Consider the following 21,292-nt stretch of genomic DNA (forward strand, 5'->3'; position numbering starts at 1 on the left):
AGAAGGGAAGGTGTAATGGAGACTAGGAGAGAGATTAAATAAGATTGGGGGATGTTGGTGAGCTTGTTAAGAGGTCTCATTCCGAGGGCATTTTGCACATTGCAACCATCCTAAAAAGAAGACTTTCATATTAAAATATTGTGAAACTCATTACTCTGGTCTATGACCGTAATAAAGATTGGATTGGATTGGATTGGATTGGATTGGATTGAAACCTATGTGAGGATTACACACACACAATCCTGCCCCCCATGCCATCTACCCACACTGGCAAACAGTGATTGACACTGCTCTCCATCATACATTATACACTATTTTCATGTTCATTCCTACAAAGAAGTGCTTTCTAGGAATGTTGTAACATGCAGAGCAAATGACCCTTGAGGTCAAGCTACATTACATTAATATTCACTTCAAGCTACATTATATTAATATTAATTATATTAATATTCATTAATATTCAATAATATAATATTAATATTAATACATAGATACCCCACTGGCCACTTGGCCATTGTGGTGGAAATTCATGTGATTGGGCAAGAGATGTGGCCTGCCCTTCTACAGGGTGGAGTGACTGGTGCCTCTCCATTTGACTGGGGCCTGAAGTAACTGGGGCATGAAGAAATGCCATGAGGAGGCTGCTTCCAGCAGGTTTCAGAAGGTCGGGTAAAGGTAGATCAACCCTCAGTTTTTCTGACTTTTCACCTTCTGTTTCCACAGCATTGTTAACTGGTTAAGAAAAGAAGTCATTCAGTAGAGTGAATTAGAACTAGAATTAGAGCTGATGCAATTACATCACAAGAAGGGCTTGTTTTTCTTGGATGATTCCAGTCCTAAGGTGTTTTCCCCCAGTAGTTGTGACAAGAGTCTAGACTCAAAATGTTCGCTCTAGTTTCTATGGGTTTATCTACACTACAGACATACTCATTTTAATGCAACTTTACCTGCTTTCTTCAAAGAAAAAGCTGAGTGATTTGTTCAGAGTTCTCTCTTAGAAATCCCAAATCCCTCCACAAAACAACAGTTCCCAAGGTTTCCTGAGCAGAGGGATAAACTTTTAGACAAATGTAAGTCTGCAAAGCAGACTTTGCTGTGAGTGAATGAAAATAAGATTTTTTTGTTGTGCTGGTCTCCTGGTAGGGAGAAGTTTCAAACCTCTGAGGCCCACATATCTCTCCTTTAGGCCTACGAACCATACAGCTATTGCCTTGGCCACAGTTCTAGTCACTCTGTGATCCTCAGCATGGGTGGCATCACAAAGAGCAACATACTTTCCCTCATAAATATCAAGAAGGAGGTTGTTGTGGAAACACAACAGGGCTAGATTCCCAAAGGAAAATGTTATTGTTCGAAAAGGTCCCTCGACTCCAGGCTCCCCCGCCCGCTGCCCATCTTATGAAGACTTGGGCTGGTAGTCTGTTGGAGAGTCCCATGAAATTAACACACAAAAGAGAGACAGGAGGAAGCATGCAAAAAGGTCATTGACATAGAAGGAGATGATAGCACAAGCTTTTCTAGGAAAATATCCACTTCAGAAACTGTTGGGCCATCCTAAAGAGCACCCAGTTGGGTTACCTCTTGTTTGACATATTGCTCCCTTTCTCCTTTATGCCTCAGCCTCTTCTTCATCCCCTCGGTTCACTTCTGACCTGGAACAGGCAAGACCGCAGACTACAGGAGAAGAGGAACTGCAGCTCCAGCTTGCCTTGGCCATGAGCCGAGAAGAAGCAGAAAAGGTAATGTTTGGTTTTTTCTTCCACATGTTTTTTTGGAGTGCAGTGAGTGAGTGCTGCATGACAGGGATTCCCGGATGCCTTTAACTCCAACACTGCTAAGCGTGGTCTTGATTTCTTCTTGGCTGCTCCACATAAGCCTCAACGACTCAGGACATCAGGGCATGATAGAGACTATTGCTTTGTTGGTTTAGTTTTATACGCCGTATGTATGTATGGTGTGGTGACAGGCTCGGATGTGCCTTGAATCTTGGCTCTTATAGACATAGCAACATTCTGTCCCTTAGATTAGTCTTGAATGAAAGTAATGGATTCCAGTTAGGTCCCAGAAGACTGCCGGCTTCTTCTCACAATCATGTAAAGGGCTTTCCTCCTACCTCGTTGAAGACCTGGGTACAGCTGCTGGGTAGAAGGGAGCCCTCTGACCACTGCAGCTTAGCACACAATCACAGAAGCTATTCCCACGAGTAGCCAAGACAGGGCTTGGCTGCCTGTGAAAACCACCGGGAGCCGCATTGCTCTTGGCAGTGCCTCGGTGGCAGACATGGCTGTTAAACGAGGTTATGGGAGCGAGCACTCCCTCAACCCTGTGTAACTGACCGTGTATCAGCGCCTGCTGCTTTCAGCCGATGCTGAGACACTGAAGGGCACCCGCCTGTCACCAAGGGGATCCTCACAATGCACCGCACACTTGCGTGGTATATTGTGATTTCTGGGGGCTTGGACAACACCGGGAAGCCCGCTCACACAGTTTTGAGAAAGGGCTCGCTGTTGGCACCTCTGGCCTTGTGTTTAACTCATATATGATCACAAAGTGGGAGGGCACACAGCTCTCGAACTTGGGTGGGAGGCTTCTCCTGTCCTCGTCATGATTATGAGAACCGTGTATGTGTGTGTGTTTGAGAGAGAGAGAAAGAAGGCAAGAGAGACCTGGGAGTAGCAGGAATTGAAATGAGTGGGGCTTGTAGGGAATCAGTGCTTGGTGGAGTGCACCGGTGGTCTTGTATGTAGATTTCTGTTGTTTTTACCTTTTGATGCTTTGACATGTGCACAGAATTATTTTGTTCTTTTCAGGACAGCTATCCAAAGACTCTATTTTCCATTGGCATTGTGGGTAACGGTGACTGGCAGCATAGTCAAAAGGGACTGTGTATGTCTTTTGGATGCTAGTTGGGGACCCAAGTTGCATTCTGTCGATGTAAGAAGGCTCTCCACAGACCACCGTTGAATAGTATATCATACGGGAAAGGAATCCCTGTGAACTTTTAGGAGCATCGTGGTGTTTCTGTAGTGAATATTTGTAGGAGAAGTCATGTTTGCTCTTTGCGATGTGGGGGTGGGTTGGTGGCTTTATAGTTCTGCGGCACAGTCCACACCCTCAGACAAATGCACAGGCACTTTCTCCTCCAGTTGCAAGCTGAAGGGGAACTTGTTTAGGCTGCATCAGCATCTTTTGCTTGCACAAATTCCCCTTTGAAAGTTTATTTATTTAAAAGATTTATAAGCTGTCATTCTTTACATGGTTTTAAAAATAATAAATTTACTTTTTAAAAAAAGTTTCATGAAGCACTGGCAGCTGAATGCAGGAGTAATTGCAAATTCAGCTGACTTCTTCAGTGACATTTGAAGCCACTCTTTGTTCTGTGTACATTAAAAAAAAAAAAAAAAAAGACCAGATTTGCGGCACAGAGATTATGTCCCTTGTATGCTTTCCAGCAGCCTTCATATCAGCAGATCTCCGTCTTTCTTTCCAGGTAGTTCAAGTATATGTTTACACACACAAACACAAGGTTAACTCTGACTGGCACTGCCTTCCTTATCGTGAAGGACAGAAGTGACATTGAAGTGGCCAGCAAGGGGGAAATAGCCCCAGCCTTGACATGATGGCTCGAGGGGCTCATGGCTTCTATATTTCTGTCAATAAGCATTGACTAAAATCATCTCACCAGCACATTCTTATGAAGAACTTTTCCCTTGGACCAGCACATAGAGGCGGGTCTCACGATCAGTCAGACCCGCTTTTGCTGGTTTTGCGGGGAGAGCAGGCTAAGCCCACTCTCCCCACAGACCATCTGGGCAGGAGCCCTGGGCGGCTGGATTGGCTGCCCACACGATTGCCAGCTCCATGACAGAGCCAGCGGGGGCTGTGGGGAGTGGGGGCCAATTGGCCCCTGGAAGCTCCAGCATGTCCTTCGCGAACGCACAGGGCATGCTAGCGAGACCCCCGGAGCCGGGAGGCGGCTTTTCGCCTCCCCTGGGGGGGGGGGTGTCTACTCGTGAGTAATCGCAGCACAGAGCCGCGCTGCGGCTACTCACGACATTGAAAACCAGGTTTGCGGAGCACTGGTTTTAGGGCAGGGGTACTTAAGCGGGTTACCTGCCTAGGAACCACCGGGCTTGCAGCCGAGCCCAGTGGTTTACACGATGGGGTGAAATCGGGCTAGCCTCCGCTAGCTCGATTTCCCTCCATTGTGTGAATAGCCTCATAAGCTGTGTACTGTACCATCCCTCTCTGTATCACACATGTTAATGGAGCAAACTCACTGTTAGTCATTTGTGGCTCCTAATTATCACTTCCTCAGCTGGCTCTCTTTGATTTTGTTGTTGTTGTTGTTGTTGATTTTTTTTTTGCTTCAGATGCAAAAATGTCTGAGGCCTGCACTGGATCTGTTGGAATGTAGCCTATGTTGTCTCAGCATCACTGCTAAGAGGTAACAATAACTCTTGGATATTGTGCCTCTAGTATGAGGTTGGTGTGAACATTCCTTCAGAAGCATGTCCATAGCAAACTTGCTCTAAGGAACCTTTAATCTGATTCTACTCCCCACCCCCACCCCTATAAAGCTATCTCACAGAGTGATCAAATGACAATTGCACCATCTATTCTATTTCATTTAATTCAATATGCTACTCTCTGGCCTTTGAGGGATATGCAGTCTGTGTCTGATTATTACAAGGAAAGGCTTGATACATTACTTAACAGCCAAAAGGAGCTATAGGAGATATTCATCACTGTCAAAAGCACATCTCTTAGCATAGCCTCCTGAAAGGCTGGGAAACAGCTGTTGGGTCACTAGGAATGTTCAGAAAGATTCCTAGAAGCACCGTGAGATCTCTCTCAAAGGTAAAAGTATAGTTCATTCTAGCTGTGGTAGAGTCCCACAGGTCTTTCAGCTGTAGTCCTTCAATGGGCAGGCTTGCGTGGTGAGTCACTTACACAATTATCCATCAGTTTCATTAAGGAGAGCCAGAATCTTAGGATCAGGTTGTCAAAATATTAGCCATGTGGGAGCACTACTTCAGAGATGAGATCTAGAAATTAAAAGGCTAGAGTGCCAAGAAACTGAACTGTTGAGGAAGGGAAGGATGGTGGCAGGGAAGGAGAGATTATAGGAGCTGGTTTATGGACTCTGAGAAAAGGAAAGAGCTGTGGAACAAAAGTATCCTAAAGGATGAAGTTGTGATTTTCAGACTGCTACAAAATTCATGGAATGAAAGGACACACATTTCCCATCCTCTATTGATCAGCCAAATTCAATGCATTGCTTAGAAGACTGATCTGCAGAGAAAGTCCACCTGCAAGCTCTTTGGGACAATGACATACTGTACTAAAATGATAATCTAATGATAATCTGTCCAGTGTCCCATAGCCTAGTTCTTAAATCTAGGATGGGTAGGGCATACTAGATTCTAGGACGAGGTAGGAAATCTTTAGGCCACCTGTGATTTTGGACTTGGGCATTTCCCATTTGGCCCATGAGACCAGCTCACAACTCATTGTGGAGAAGCACATCAACTGCTCAACTGTCATTCGAGCCTCAGGGCTTCTTCTCACTTTATAGGATTCCAGTGCATCTCTGTGTCTACAGTGGGTCAGTTTTTCCTTTTTGTGGAGGTCTCCATCTCCAATCAGACTAGATTAGGATTCTTTTGAAGCAAACAAGAACTACTTCCTCCCTCTAACTGGTGGTGGTGGGGTGGTGGTGGGGCGCTATTGGTTTGCCTGAAATGAGCCTTTTCCTTTCATCCAAAGCATTGGAAAATCTTGTTGTATCCTACAGAATTCAGGACTATTCCAAACATATATACTCACATAGTCATTATATATCTATAATGTATTGACTATAAGTGCTGCGAATTTATGCCTTCAGTTTTTTGTGTTTTGTTTTGTCTAACAGTCTCACAACATCTGGATATGTGTAGAGCAGTTTCCAACTACACGTGACTGACTCATGTGCAGACAGACTCATGTGCAGTTGAAATGGGAAGAAGCCCTTAAGGTGTGATCTCTGAAGATAAGGTGCACAAGAATTTTCAGAATTTCAGCTCTCATGATTTTTGTAGCTGTAGAAAAGGCAGGGATCGAAAGGAGCCCTATTTGTGTCTTTAACAGACTATCATGGCCAATTGGAAGTGACAGTACTTCCACCTACCTGGGCCTTTCTCTGTCATGCAGAGTAATGCTGTTGCCCTATTCTGCAGCTCAGGAGTTCTCAAGCCTAAATGAATTATGCTCCCAGGGTGCCCTTATGCTTGGATAAATCAGATGCCATCTGCGCATTTTGCCTTTCAGTAAAGTGCCGACTCAACAGTTCTTCTCAAAATAGGACAAAGGCCTTCCTGAGGCCTACCTTCTCCCTGACCATTGTCTGCCTTGGTTAGTTTTGGAGATAAATCTCAGGGACTACAGTAATCAAACTGTTGACACATTCTATTTGTATCCTGTGCTTCCTCCAAGGGGGCCAGGACAGCATAAATGCAGCTTCCTCCCCACCCCCTTTATTTTTCTTTTGGAAATTTTATTTTATTTTCAACAAATACAGCACATGTGTAAAAACTGTGCAACAATGGAAAAGATCAAACAATAAAAACTCCAATATAAGCCATAAATTAAAGAGTAATTTGAGGTTATACACAAGTCCAGTGTTAAGAAGAGATTGTTGGTTGCTGAAATTTGATCTGAGTGGATGGAGGGTTACAAACTGACCATCCCTTATTGACATATTCAATAAATGGAAACCATATTTCCAAAAACTTGTCTTGTTTTGTTACTCCCCTAGCTAGCCTGATTAGATGGGTTAGCTTTTCGGATAATGCGATCTTCCATACCCTATTGAACCATTCTTCAATGCATAGATCCTTTGAGGATTTCCATTGTTTAGCTACCTCTATCTTGGCTACTGCTAGCAGCAGAGTTATTAGATCTTTATGAGGTATATCTTTGTGAGTACATTTGTAAATTGATAAAAGTGCTAACACTGGATCAGGCTGAAGATTGAGTTGGAGAATATAAGAAAAATTGGTTGCCAATAGACTTGTACATATGGGCAACCCCACCAAGTTACAATGGGAGGCAAATTCCGGGAGGACTCGATACTAGCAATTATAAACTGTTGATGAAAATGTCAAAGCAATCTGTTTATAGATGGCATTGCCAATCTACTCAAACTCCTCTGCACCCATCTTATGTATTTAGGGTCTAGGTTCTCAAATGTTGTTGGAGTGTGCTTCCTAAAGCCTCCTACTAAACCAAGCAGTCCCTGCACTAATTCCAAGCCAGGAGAAGGGATATGTAGGTAAGGGCCAGGAAGGTAAGATGTAGGAGATGTAGGTAAGGGCCAGGAAGTGATGATACCATGGAAAGAGTCACAGTCACTAGGATGTAACCTTTTCACATGGCAAATTATGGATAATCCTGCCAAGGCTGCCATTCAGTGTCTCAGTGCACCAAAATGAGTAAAACATCAAGGGGTTCATTGCAGTCAATGTGTAATTATAGAGATGGAGTCATATCCTTCTATTTATTTTAATTATTAGAGTTGGAAAACAGGTCAGTGAGGCTGTGTGGTAGTTACAGCTCTTTGTTTTTCTATACTGCAATTACATTTTTCAGACTGGGTGTGGCAAATACAAACAAAACAGAGCTTTGCATTCTGTTATTTGTTTTCTGTAAATTAACTCCCCTCTTTTATATTATTTTATTTTATTGATTTTATTTAATTGATAATTCAACTTTACACAAAGGTTACCAAACATATTAGACAATATTAATCAATGAAACAATTTAAAACATAAAAAACACAATTCTCAATGAAATGATAAAAAACAACATGAAGCTAATACCATTTTACGAAACAATAGGTTGAAACGCATTTAAAGCCTTTTTGAATAGATGAGTTTTTGAAACCCACCTGAACACAGGAAGTTCCTCCCAGAAAGGGCATTCCAAAGTATTGTGCCACAACCAAAATGTACTGGCTGACATCTAGACTAAATTATTCAGTAGTATTCCTCAGGAGTTAATCTAAAGGACTACTTAGTTTCAGTAGAAATACTCAGGAGTAACTTAGTCTGGCTATCAGTCACTGTCCCTTATATCTGCTCATTGCATCTGTAGTGATGACAGAACAGAGAGCAGACCTCTGAAGCCAATCTTAGAGCTCAGGCAACTTTATATGGGATTAAGAGTTTCTTGTGGTATCCCAGGCTTAGACTGTTGAGTGCTTTAAAGGTATGTTTCCAGGTAAAATACAAAGTGCTGGTTATTACCTTTAAAGCCCTGAATTGCTTAGGTCAGGGTTACCTTAGAGAGTTGTTCTTCTGCATGATCCCCACTGCACCTTAAGGCCATCTGAGGAGGTCCTTCTCCAATTACCACCAGTACATCTGGTGGCAACTTGGAACCGGGCCTTCTCTGTAGTTTCTCTTGGGCTGTGGAATGAACTCCTGGCAGAAATCCATAGCTTGGGTTCATTGTGGGCTTTCAAGAGAACCCTTAAAACCTGTTTGTTTGATCTGGCCTTCCAGGGTTTTCAAAACTGTTTTTAATTGTTCAGTGGTTTTAAACTGTTTTAAAATTTGTTTTGTATTGATTTTTAAATTATTGATTTGTGGTTTTGTTGTTGTGCATTGCCTGTTGTATGGGGCAGTATACATCTGAAATAAATAAATAAAATAGAAAGTTAAAAGTTTAAAAACTTAAACTAAACCACAGATGTAGTTAAAAAAGCAAATGTTTCGGTGTAAGACATCAGCTTCAAATAAATAAATAAATGGATAAAAACATACATACATACATACAGCATTTTAAACTGAGCCTGGAAAAAAAGAAAGTCAGTGAAACTGGTACAAAATCAACTGCAGTTTTCTGATCAACTTTAATGGCAGCCTCATCAAAAGCGCAGAGTCGTCGTTGCTCTGTGTGATCTCCAGTGCCCTCCCTTTGTTTTCCCAAACATGTATTGTTGAGACTGAAGGCTGGACTGATTGATATCTGTGGGACACGCAAATTGTAATTTCATCCAAAAAAGAAAGAGAGAGGGAGGGGGGGAAACTGTCTATAATAAATGCTCCATATAATATGGATTATTTTAATCTCAATTAACCTCCTATTCCTTGCACTTGTGGACTGTTTCCCTACCCTCTTTGTACCTACTACTACTACTGATATTTATATACTGCTCTTCAACCATAACATGGGCAGAGCTCCCCAAATATGAAAAATCCACACAAATGCTAGAAGGGTGGCAGCTCTAGTAATTGGCCAGGATTCTGCAGCCCCAGTGCTGGTGAAGAGCTCTTGAGCTAAGTTAAGAATATTGGATGCAAGACCTCCTTTAGCTGGCCCCATTCCCGCTCTTTTCCTTTGGTGTGCTGAACGGGCAGGGGACATTTTCCTAGGCAAGGATTCTGATCAACATGGATGATTAGTGTCTAATACTAGTACATGAAGCTCAAATAGCATAGGTGTCAGCCCCTGCGTCAGTGTTATCCTACACTGAGGATCTGATTGCTCAAGTGGTTCATATGATGAAGTTTGAAAAGCTCTGCACTACATCACATTAATGACACATCGTTCAGATGCAGTTCGGCAGGCAAACTTTCCTACTGCAGAACTGAATTGTACTATACTAGGTGACAGGATAGGTTAAAAAAAAAAAAAGCCAAAACACCTTTTAAAAAAAAGCTATACTGCCCTGCGTACCAAATCAGCTACCACCACCACCACCACTAGCAGTATTCTAGGATGGTTGCCCAGGGCTAATCACGTAGGCATGTAATGTGCACTCAGAAATCTTAAGGTCAGTATTTAACTGCACTATGCTGAGCCATGAAGTAGCTAGCTTGGGCTTGTTGCCTTTGTGTTGCCTGTTGGTTTGATTCAGCTAAGGCTGAAACAGCTCTGATGATGATGGAATTTGCTGCTGGACAAAATATAGTGAGATGGTATTAATGGTGGTTTGGACAGTGAAAAGAGACCACAACATTGGACAGGAGATGTATTTCCTGTACTATACTATAAGCTTTGTCTGTACGTTTCTTTGCTCTAAAACAGGCACAGTGTCCTTTATTCAGAGGTCTTGCTAAAAGAGCTGACAGAGGGATTTATCTGGACTCTGGAGGATTCCCCCTTGTCCACAGGCTTCGTAGCTCCACATAACTGAAACCTCTTATTTTAAGCGTTTTCAGAATAAAAGCATCTCTTCTTTTTTGAAATGTGGATCTGGCAGCCCTACTCGGAAGAACTAATTATATAATAGTGATGTAGATTTTTGAGAACCACAGTCAGAATGCACCCATAACTTATAGATGTCTTGAGGGCATTTGTTTGTGTAGCCTTGAGGAAATGGCTCTTGCTTGACACTGGAAGTCAGGTCAACTGTGAAGAGGGGAAATAGCACAGAGATGCCCTAGAGAAGGTAAATGGTTTCCCCGTATTCACCAAGTTAGGCTGATGCTGCTTTCTCAAGAAAATGTGTAAAAGTAGCAGCCATTCTTTGTATGATTTGATCCCATTATACACTCATTCATTCATACTTATAGCTCCCTCTTTTAAAATGCAAAATAATGAAAGTATATCTGACTAATTTACAATTAAAATCACAAGTCCTCTGGCAGCTTTACTCTGGTCAACAAAAGCAAACCCAAACTTGATGCATCTTTCAATGCTTTCAAAAGATGCTCAGGTTTTAGAAGGAGCAGGGAAGTTCCATATGAAGATTTAGGTGTGCTGGACAGTCGCTGTATATGCATTTGTCATTGAATAGTTTAATTTAAAACAATCAGAATAGTTAGCAATTTATTACATATGCATATTCAGCTGTTTCAGCTCATAAATACTTTTTCTCAGCATTTTGAGTTCTCTGTTTTCCAGGTTTTGTGCACATGTATCATTTAGCCACTTTTAAGGAAGCCTCCCCCTGCACCCCACCCCACCCACATACACAGCATGACCAAATGGAAAAAGAATTACATTTACTGGGAAGGAGGAAGCCCATCACAAGGTTGCAACCTGAAAGGCTTTCAGAACTCCTGGAAACTTGCTGATGTGGGCCAACAATGAAACAACTAAGGAACACTTTTCTAAGGAGGGAGGTGAAAGAAGTCTTGGGCTATGTCAGCACAGAGATAACTGGGAGACTGGGCAGAGTGTCTTGTGGCAGTGCAGGGAGGAGGAACATTTTGATCTAATAGTAGTGTGAGTGGGTTTTTTGGTTTATCAGAACTTATATTTGGGAAGGGTTGCCAGAGGCAGAGACTGGACAGAATTTCTTGAGCAAGTTTTGGGTGGAATTCCTGGAGGCAAGGGGCAATGGCAGAATTCCTGCCCCCCCACCCCTCCTTCTGCCAGTAGGATTTCTTTATTATATTGATATCTCGCTCTTTCTTTGGGAAGCTCAGCACAGTTTGCCTGGAGCTCTCAGGTAGCCTCTCATCCAGCCTGGATGATCCAGGCACTGACAAGCCTAAGAACTGCTTAACTTAACCCCTGGTGGTGCAGTGGTAAAACTGCCGCCCTGTGACCAGAAGGTTACAAGTTCGATCCTGACCAGGGGCTCAAGGTTGACTCAGCCTTCCATCCTTTCGAGGTCGGTAAAATGAGTACCCAGAATGTTGGGGGCAATATGCTAAATCATTGTAAACTGCTTAAGAGCTCCAGCTATAGAGCGGTATATAAATGTAAGTGCTATTGCTATTGCTATTGCTAACTTTATCTATATAGTGGCTCATGTACTGTTGAGCTTTTCTCAGAAGATCAGTTAAAACAACCCAGAAGGTTGGCCTTGGATATTGGAGACTCAGTTCAAACCTCTCCTCTTCCATGGACTTATTATGCAGCCTTGGCCAAATCACTTTGTAACATCCTTAGTTCCCTGGCTAAAAATGGAAATAATATGGAGACCTATATTTCAGAGATGTGGAGAGAAACATTATACTGTAATGATGCAATCAAAAAAGTATTATATTTGTTTGTTCCTGAGCTGAATAATATGCTTGTGTTTTAAATTTTTAATCAGATTGGTTTTATATTTTTTAGCTTAATATTTTAATTGTGTCTTTTTTACAATTTTGTTTTTAAATTTTGCTGTAAACCACCTTGGGATTGTTTTAATGAAAGGCGGTATATAAATTTAAAAATAAAATTATAAAATCCCTCTCTTCAAGCGTCTCATCTTCACACCCTTCAGGAAAGATTGGTGTACCTCACAGCTGAAGTCAAAGAGTTTGATTCAGCAAGGAAGATCCATATGCTAAAGTAGCAATTGGCAGTTGTAACTAACGCAGATGTATATGTGCATTTGGATGTGCACCACCCACACACCGTTTGCATCTTGATGCTCATCTGGGCCCCACTGAACTGCCTGGATGTACCTTTTGATTCATTTGGAAAATGCCACCCCTGCCAGGAATGACCAGTTCTTGGCCTAATGCAATGCTGATGCTATGGGGGACAATTTTTGTCAATCTCCCCTTCCCTTTGAAGCCCAGCAGCAGCATGCATCACGGAAAGTTGTCCAAGGGTTGCACAGCCCTCTGGGACATATTTTCAGGAGGCACAGGAGGCTTCAAAGGGAAGGCAGATTGATGGAAATTGCCCCACTTCCATAGCAACAGCCCTGCATTAGTCTGGCTGTCAGCTATTATGCTCAGCTAGTTGCCCTCTAGTAGAACTTGATGAGGGCCAAAGGCAATAAGTACTGCGAAGCATTTTGTGGATTCAAAAGTGCAAGATCAGTGTTACCTACTAGTACTGGTCCTCCTAAATTCAGCAGCAGCAGTGAGATGGAGCATGACAATATTGTGTCCCTGCAAGGAATGATGCGACTGCTGTATGTAATCTGCGAAACAATGTATAGTGGCAATTTTCCATTAGGGTAACAAAGCAAACCTGCCTGCTGGTGCCATAATCTGTTTGCTGTAGAGCCTCCTTACAGGGGACCTGGGTTTTGCAATGACACTTGATAAGCTCCAGTTTCTAGAAAGGACAGAAGGGTCACAGCAGCCAGCAAGGCAAGCTCTTAGGTTACCTTAGCTTGGGAAGCCAGCCAGATTACTGAAAGTCCAAACAACACTGCAGACCAAAGCTATAAGCACTCGATAACATAAAGAATGCCTCTGGGTGTGACATGACAAAGTGTTGGTACATAATTCATTGTAGATTCTTAACTTGGTGTTCTAGGTTTGTCTACATTTACTGGATCACTTTCTTACCTGTGGGAGTTGGAAACCTCAGGGGCCAGGGAGAGCCTTCGGACTTTGCCAGAAATGCACAAACCTTACCTGATGCTGCTGCCTTTTCCCTCTTGTTGCCTGCAATGTGGGACTGAACTGAGTGCCAGACACCAGCAGAGACAAGCAGAAATAAAAAGCACAGAAGCACCATGGCAGGAGGGGACAGGCAGACTGACACAACAACAATTCCATTGCAATTACAAATAAATGACCCAACTGGGGAACAATCTGGTGATCTCAGATTTAAGTGGCTTGAAGGTGCCTTAAGAACCTATCTAATCTACTCCCTTATTACCTGTCATTTGTCATTGGGTGTATTAATTATGCACACACCACCATTGACAGATGCTTCTCTCACTTATATTTGAAAAGGCCCATTGACAGAGATTCCAAAGAAGGAAAAGCCCTATTAGCAATATGATAGATTGCTCAACTACTGTTAGGTTTAGCTTTTGTATATAATCAAAGTGTTATTTTTAAATCTGCAATGATTAGATATTTTCCTCTTGTGATAGCAAAACAGCTCTCATTCTGAAGGGCATCAGCATCACATCCCAGATAAGACAGTTACCTCTAGGGTGAATCTGTGTCTTTTTTTTTTTTAAGCAATCTGTGCCTGATTATTGGTCAAGGAGGAAGGGTAGTCCACATCACATCTAGTTACTTGTTACCCTCTGTTCCATATAAGCCCCTTGTATGTGGGTTCTCTCACTGAAAATCTTGTACCACAGAGGCATTGGAAGCAGCCTCATAGGGAACTGGACCATTAGTTCAGCAAGCTCAGTATTGTCTACAGTCTCTACACTGACTGGCTGTGGCTCTCTAGGATTTCAAAGAGGGGTCTTTCTTCAGGGGTCATTTCCCTGCCTGGAGATGCTAGAGACTGAGATACTAGGGAGGTATCCTGGGAATATATGTCCAGCCATTTCTCTGCTAAAATTGAACTTGGGACCTTCTGCATGGAACAACATGTGAACTACCAGTGAACTACATCCCCACCCCAAAGAGGTGCAATTTTCCAGTGACCTGCTTGAACAGAAGCCTCAGTTTTCCCCCCAAGTCTCTTATCCAGCCCACCAACATTACTAGAGTCTTCTTTTTTATTTTGAATTTACACCATTGTCACCATGCAGCCGTTCACTTGACACCTAGTCCACAATCTAGCACAGAGGTAGGCATGCTTAAGCCCATTGAGTTCAATGCGTCTTAAGAGCGCCTTTCTGCTAATTTATGACCATGGTCAACTTCATCTGCAAATTTCTTTTTAAGCAGAGGCTTAAACCAACCACCATGATCCCATATCAGAATCATCCCTCTTCCGACAGTTGTGGGCAATACTTTTCCAAACACTATATCTAAATATATTTGAGTGAGCATGTGTGTTTGGTGTGCATCTTATGAGAAATAAAAGCACTGAGGAAGTAAAATAAAAAATAGTTGGTCTTGTGGAGAAATGAATAATGGAAGGCTGTGGTAATGTGCAATAAGTAATTTCAACAGGGTGACAGCGAAGGACTGGATTAAATTAAACATGTCCCAAAGAATGGATCTGGATTCAGTCTGAAGTTCAATGCAGTTGGGACAACAGGATACATGTTGAAATACATGATGAATAAAGAACAATCATGGAAGCTATTCTGACAATCTCCAGAAAGTGGGCTAAGGAAGCCTAGCCCACTTCCTGGTGATCGTCGGAACCACTGGGCTTGTAGGCGAGCATGGTGGCTCTAAGGCAGCTAGCCCGCCTAATTCCCTCTCCCCTCAAACGAGGTTAACCGAGCAAGCACTCCATTAACCTCATTTTTCTGCTTGTGTGTTGCTGCGGCACGTGGCAACACATGAGTAGACCCCCCACCGGGAGGCTACAAGCAGCCTCCCAGGCTCGGGGTCCCCCAGAATGCCCTGTGCACTCGCACTGGAGGTACTGTGCTAGTGGTGGATAGGGCCAGTTACTCTCCCCCTGTTACTCTCCCCCTGCTATTTGTCTGGAACATGGCATGCGGGGAAGGAATTAAACCTTCCTCCCCCACATAGTGGTCTGATATGGGACTCGGGGGGGGGGCATGGCTACTATTTTTATTAAAACATTCAAAGACACAGCGGTATAAGGATGTGTTTCTTGTCTCATCTAGTTGACCTGGAGACATCATACTGATGAGTAGCTAAATAGGCAGAAGCAGAGGGGATGGTTGCATGGCTGGATTCAAAGCCATCTTTCTCCTTGATCACAAGGGGGAAGGGAGGGGGTGTTGGAACATTGACCCAGAATAAATAATTTAATACATATTATTGGCTCAAGAGCAAACCTTTACCCAGTTCTCCTTCATTGCCAGCAGCCGCTTCCTCCAGTCTCCAGCACAGATGAAGATTTGCAATTACAGATAGCGCTGACCCTGAGCAAACAGGAGCATGAGAAGGTATCCCAAACCCAGCTGGCAAAAGGGCACTTTGACTTTTCTCTTGCGGAATCCACCCCTCTTTCGGTGGGGCAGCTTTTTGCCTAACTCAGTGTGTCTTCCTGAGACAGTGCTGCTGCATCTGGAAGGGTCTAGAAGTTCTGCACATCTGTTGGCTTGCCGTGGGTCTTAGAAGCCAATGGCTTTGCTGAAATCCTGAAAATATTATGTGAACAGAATTAAGTTTCTAATTCTTGTAGTTGCAAAGAAAATCTTGGATTCTGGGAGTGTCAGAGAAACGAAGAGCAGTTGGAAGAGGTTTCCCCTTTCTGTTCCCTCCAATCCAGGACACAAACACCAGTTCTGGAATTTGACAAAACTCAGGATGGACAATTGGACCAAATAGACCTCTTCATAACACAAAAACCAATCCTAAGCATATTTATTTGGAAGCAAGTCCCACTGAGCTCAGTGGGACTTATTGCCAAACAGGTGTGCATTAGCTTACAATCAATGCTGTTCACAGGGGGTTTTAGATGAGAGAATTCTAGACCCAACCTACAGCTTTACCTTCTGCTTTCTGGTTTTTCTCTGGCTGATAACTTTAACTTTCACATTCTGAAGACTAACTGTTTCTAACAGAGCATTAAACATGGGGATATAAAAGTAAAAAAATAAAGCAAGACTGGCAATAAGAGCTCACATGGCATTACCAAAATGACAGCCATTGCACACAGGACAATCCTCCCATCCTTGTCCTTCTTGTGCTCACCTCAGACTTACACACTGTTTGTGTTGGTTGCAGGAAGTTAGGGCATGGCAAGGAGAAAATTCACTCTTACAGAGGGCACTGGAAGAGAGTCACCTGAGTGCAGAGGATGAGGAAGAAGAAGACAAGACAAAGAAAAGTCAGGTATAAAGCACCATATGCTCAGTTGCCTGGCACTGATGAAGAAATGTCTGCCTCCTCCAGGTGTGCAAACATTTCCCTGCTCCCTCTGGTCTTTGCTTAAATGCTCAGGGACTAACTGATTGGCACATGTTGCCTAAAGTCCTGCCATGGGTTTGTAGATATTCTGAGCCTGTATTTAACAGGTGCTTCATCACAGGTGACCCAAGGTACTGCAGTGCCTGAGGCGAGGCGCCAAATGCTGCCTTGCTCCATGTTCCTGGTGGAGGCCAGCCCCCTTTCGAAACTGACCCCTTCACACTTTGGAAGTGGGTGGGGAGGAAGGAAGGCTACCAGCACCCTCCTTTTCTCTCCTCACAATTCTTGCAGACTTTGCAAGGAGTGCAAAGAGTGGCACTTTTTCAAAGCTTGCGAAGATCAGATCAGTCCTGAAAAGCTACTCCAATAGCAGCAGTGGGAAGCAGCTTACCACCCTTCTGCCGCCCCAGTAATATGCTGTCTGAGGCAACCACTTCACCTTGCCTCATGAAAGGGCCTCCCCTACTTCACCTTATCAAAGGTCCATGTTTTGCAGATCTGTGATTTCAGATTCCATGATGGTTACATATTGGGGCATTGTAAAATCATTGGGTGCAACCCAGCAGAATTTCAGAGAACTGTAAAACAAAACAAAACCACCCTGCATGGGACTGAAGTGCTTGACTGATTGATTAAGTGCCACTGATTTAAACAGGACTTAAGCACGTTTAAATTCCTTGGGATTGCATCCATTGCACCTGCAGGGTCTGGCATTATGCAGAGCACCTGCATAATGCCAAACTGTTGCATGTGCACCATCTCCTTATGGGACTCTGAGCTGTGAAGACAGAGTCAGAATTATCTTAATTATATGAAAAATGGACAATTAAGAACATAAGAACAGCCCTGCTGGATCGGGCCCAAGGCCCATCTAGTCCAGCATCCTGTTTCACACAGTGGCCCACCAGATGCCACTAGAAGCCTACAGTAGGAGTTGAGGGCATGCCCTCTCTCCTGCTGTTACTCCCCTGCAACTGGTACTCAGTTTGGTACTCCCCAGCAACTGGTTCTCAGCTGTGGCTGCATTTGTCCTGGATCGAAGTTTACAGGGCTGTTTGTATTTATCTGTTGCACAAATAATGCTAAGCTGAGAGTGCCTTATATAGGGTGCTCAGGCAATTCCTCTCCAAGATATTGGTATTAGCTTTAAGTACCCATAGACCATTTTCACACACAGAAAGCATTGAAACTTGTGCCCTTTGCTTCCTGAAATTATCTGCTTAAAGAAGGAAGGAAGGAATCACAAGGCTATACCTGGGGAAGGCAGCGGGGTGGGTGTCCTCCACTTTTTGGTAGCTTCTAAGCTTGTAATGTGCGACATTCTGGACATGTATTGAACCATTCACACTCCTGTTATCTGTGGACTCTAATGCATTTTATCTCTCTGTATTGTTCCAGTCTTCTGTGATGGAGCTGGCAGACATTTTTGGACCAGTGCCAGTCACTTCTACTCACACTTCAGCTGACCCATGGGATATTCCAGGTGGGAGCAACCCTCGCTTTGTTGAGGGTTGGAACCATGATACAGCCTTCTCTCCTCCAGCTCTGTCCTTGTCCAGTTCTTGGGAGTTTAACAGTAAGGAGCTTTGCAGCTGTTCTCCCCTTGCCCATGTCTTCATCAGCTCTCCCATGTCATTCATACTTGCAGCCAACTTGAGCAGGAGCAACCATGGTGGCTGTTACGAACCCACTCATTGTCATTATACGGTTCTGGCTAAGGCTGCAACGGCTTGACAATTAATTGGTTAACTTGACCGATTAAAAACTTTTTGATTGATTAAAGAGGTGCCCCAATGTACCAAGCAGATCATTTAAAATAATTGTTTATAATTACAACAGTACTTGATAACAAGCACTTACAAAAACCTTGCAAGTTTTTACAAAAGCCATCTTGGAAGATACATTTCTGCCCTTCTCTCTCGCTCTGGAGGCCGTGCTTCTTCTCACATGGCACCCCCCCCTCCCATATCGTATTACTCATTTGCATCACCTAGAAATGAAAAATGTGTTTTCCCTTCAGAATACATTCATATACAGATTTATGCACATTTAATCAATTAAAACAAAGATGATTAATCAACTAAGACTTCTTTAATCGCATGGCATCTCTAGCACTGCCCTTTGCTCTCATCTGTCTGTTCTTGGACTTCCTCACTTACTTGCTCCTTTCTTCATTCACTAGCTAGCCTGTTTGCTTAATGCTTTGTGTCACTTGGTGGCATTTTAATTCACTCTGCAATTCCACATCTAAAATCTGGGATTGTCTTCTTCTTCCAGATACCAAACCTACTGTGGAATCGACAGGAACATCCTGGGGTCCCACTGCAGATCCTTGGGTGCCTGTACCTTCTATGGATCATCTAAATCAGACGGTATCTACCAATCAAGCTTCTCCAGGACCCTGGAACCTTCCTCATGGCTCTTCTTCTGCCTCCTCCTCTGATCCATGGGGGATGAAATCTCTGTCTTCAAGTGTCTCATCTTCAGACCCCTGGGGTAAATCCTCACCACCTGCTCCCATCTCTGCAGGCACTTCTGCTGATCCCTGGGGAGGCTCTATAGATAAGTCTTCCACAGCTGGTAAGAAACACTCATTTTGCTTCCCTTTAAGGCTACATGAGGGAGAGCCCAAGCTACATGAATAGGCAGCTTGAGAGGCAGAGATGGGAATGGCCACTGCTAGGTGAGATTGTGTGTGGCCTCTCTCTCTCCTGCCTTAAGGGCTTCTGGCCCTTGAAAGCACAGGGAGCTGGATGTGCAGCTTCGCATAGTATGAGCATGGCCATCTCTGCCATGGCTGCCCTTAGAGCTCCCCAAGTTCAATGACACACTGCTGGTGGAGGATGAGCACCTCCCCAGGACTCCCAAGGGAAGCATCTGTAAGACATCCATCTTTCCTCTTGGCACGCATTGCACTGTGTGGAAAGAATAAGCACAGGGATTGCTTACGATTGCCACTACTTTCCCTGGCTCCAAAGTCCAAGGGAAGCAGTAGAGGTGATGAGAGGGGTAGACAGAGAGGGGGAAAGGGCAGGCGACTAGAACATTCAGACTGATGGAGTTTTCTCTCCTCCTTTGACTCATTCATAGGCAATGCTACTTTTGACTTGTTCACAAAACTACCAGAACAAGTAGATCAGCCAGAGCATGACAGCTCCCATGCTCCATCACCTGTGAAATCCAACAGCTCTGTAGGTAAGTGAAGCTCTAATGTATCTAGGGGAGAGATGGTTATGAAGAGTGTATAGGTGGCCATGAAAATTAACTCCTGCCTCTCTGGGCCAGTTCTTTTACCCATGCTGTCAACATGGGGATACATTTCACACCTATGATAGTTCTGACACAGCATCCTGGAAAATATTCACATGAGTTTGTCCTGGCACCATTTATCATGCAGTGACCATGAATTCCAGCATCAGTGCTTGCATTCAGCTCTGTTTTTTAAAAAAGTGATTCCATGTCTAGATTTAGAAATGAGAGTTACATCAGAATGGGTTATCCATGAAACTTTTCTGGGGACAATCCCATGTTGCAACAGAATTGAGCAAACATCCTTAGGAGAAAGCTTTAAAGCGGGATTTGAAAGAAGATACTGATGACACAATGTATGTGTTAAAGGTGGTTCCATGCAAAAAGAAAATTACGCAGGCACTGCCTTATACTGAGTCTCAACAACAGCACAATGTCTTTGATAGAGGCAGTAGCTCCAAGGTCTCAGACAAGAGTATGTCTCAGTTCTGATAACCTAATTCTTTTGAACTGGGGATGTTAGGGGTTGAACTGGTAGTCGGCTTCATGCAAAACCTGTGCTGAGATATATCACACACATACAAACACGCATACACCTCCTAAGTATGGAAGAGGAGAGCTGGTCTTGTGGTAGCAAGCATGACTTGTCTCCTTAGCTAAGCAGGGCCCACCCTAGTTTCATATGAATGGGAGACTTGATGCGTGAGCACTGTAAGATATTGCCCTTAGGGGATGGTGCCACTCTGGGAAGAGCATCTAGGTTTCAAGTTCCCTCCCTGGCAGCATCTCCAACACAGGGCTGAGAGAGATTCCTGCCTGCAACCTTGGAGAAGCCACTGCCAGTCTGTGTAGAGACAATACTGAGCTAGATGGGCCTATGGTCTGACTCAGTATATGGCAGCTTGCGATGTTCCTAAGAGCACACAGAAACGGCTTGAGGCAGCAGGAAGCCTTTTGAAAGACCAAACAAGGTGGGGTTCTGGCAGAAATGTAGCCTGCCATGGACTATCTCAATGCTGAAGACAAGAAATAACACATGGTCTTCTCTCCCTCTTTCTCTCTGGATGCTGGTAGAAGTGGACCTGTTCGGTGATCTTATTCCAAGCACCAAGGAGAATGGAGTCAAGAATAAGGACGTTTTTGATATTACAAGTTTAGGAGATTCCCTTCCTGATTCAAAGAAGGAGAAGAAAGATTGTAAAACGCCAGAGACCTTTCTTGGCCCAAATGCCTCTTCCTTGGTTAATTTGGACTCCTTGGTCACAGGCCCCCAGAGCCTGAAGTCTCGGAATCCATTCCTGGCAGGTAGGTGATAGGGAAAGTACACAAGAAGGGCCTCCAGGTCCACAGGCCTTTGCCTGCACTCTGCCTAGAGCAGTGTTCTTCACTGTAAGGCAAGCCAGTGGCGG

General features: G+C 43.7%; 1 protein-coding gene across 10 annotated transcripts in view; it reads left to right on the top strand.

The window, feature by feature from the left end:
* EPN3 (epsin 3) overlaps positions 1–21,292 on the top strand; it is a 36,092-nt gene that overhangs the window by 11,004 nt on the left and 3,796 nt on the right. For 5 of the 10 annotated variants that reach the window (XM_053301718.1, XM_053301717.1, XM_053301721.1 and 2 more), the window contains 7 exons: positions 1,621–1,739; positions 15,584–15,667; positions 16,452–16,559; positions 18,033–18,210; positions 18,912–19,214; positions 19,725–19,829; positions 20,958–21,188. In XM_053301718.1, coding sequence (XP_053157693.1) covers positions 1,621–1,739; positions 15,584–15,667; positions 16,452–16,559; positions 18,033–18,210; positions 18,912–19,214; positions 19,725–19,829; positions 20,958–21,188 — 1,128 coding nt within the window. The remainder of the gene's footprint in view (positions 1–1,620; positions 1,740–15,583; positions 15,668–16,451; positions 16,560–18,032; positions 18,211–18,911; positions 19,215–19,724; positions 19,830–20,957; positions 21,189–21,292) is intronic. The other 5 variants (XM_053301725.1, XM_053301726.1, XM_053301723.1 and 2 more) reach the window with 5 other exon arrangements.

This window comes from Hemicordylus capensis, chromosome 2 (genome assembly GCF_027244095.1).
Source record: "Hemicordylus capensis ecotype Gifberg chromosome 2, rHemCap1.1.pri, whole genome shotgun sequence".
NCBI classification, from domain to species: Eukaryota; Metazoa; Chordata; class Lepidosauria; order Squamata; family Cordylidae; genus Hemicordylus; species Hemicordylus capensis.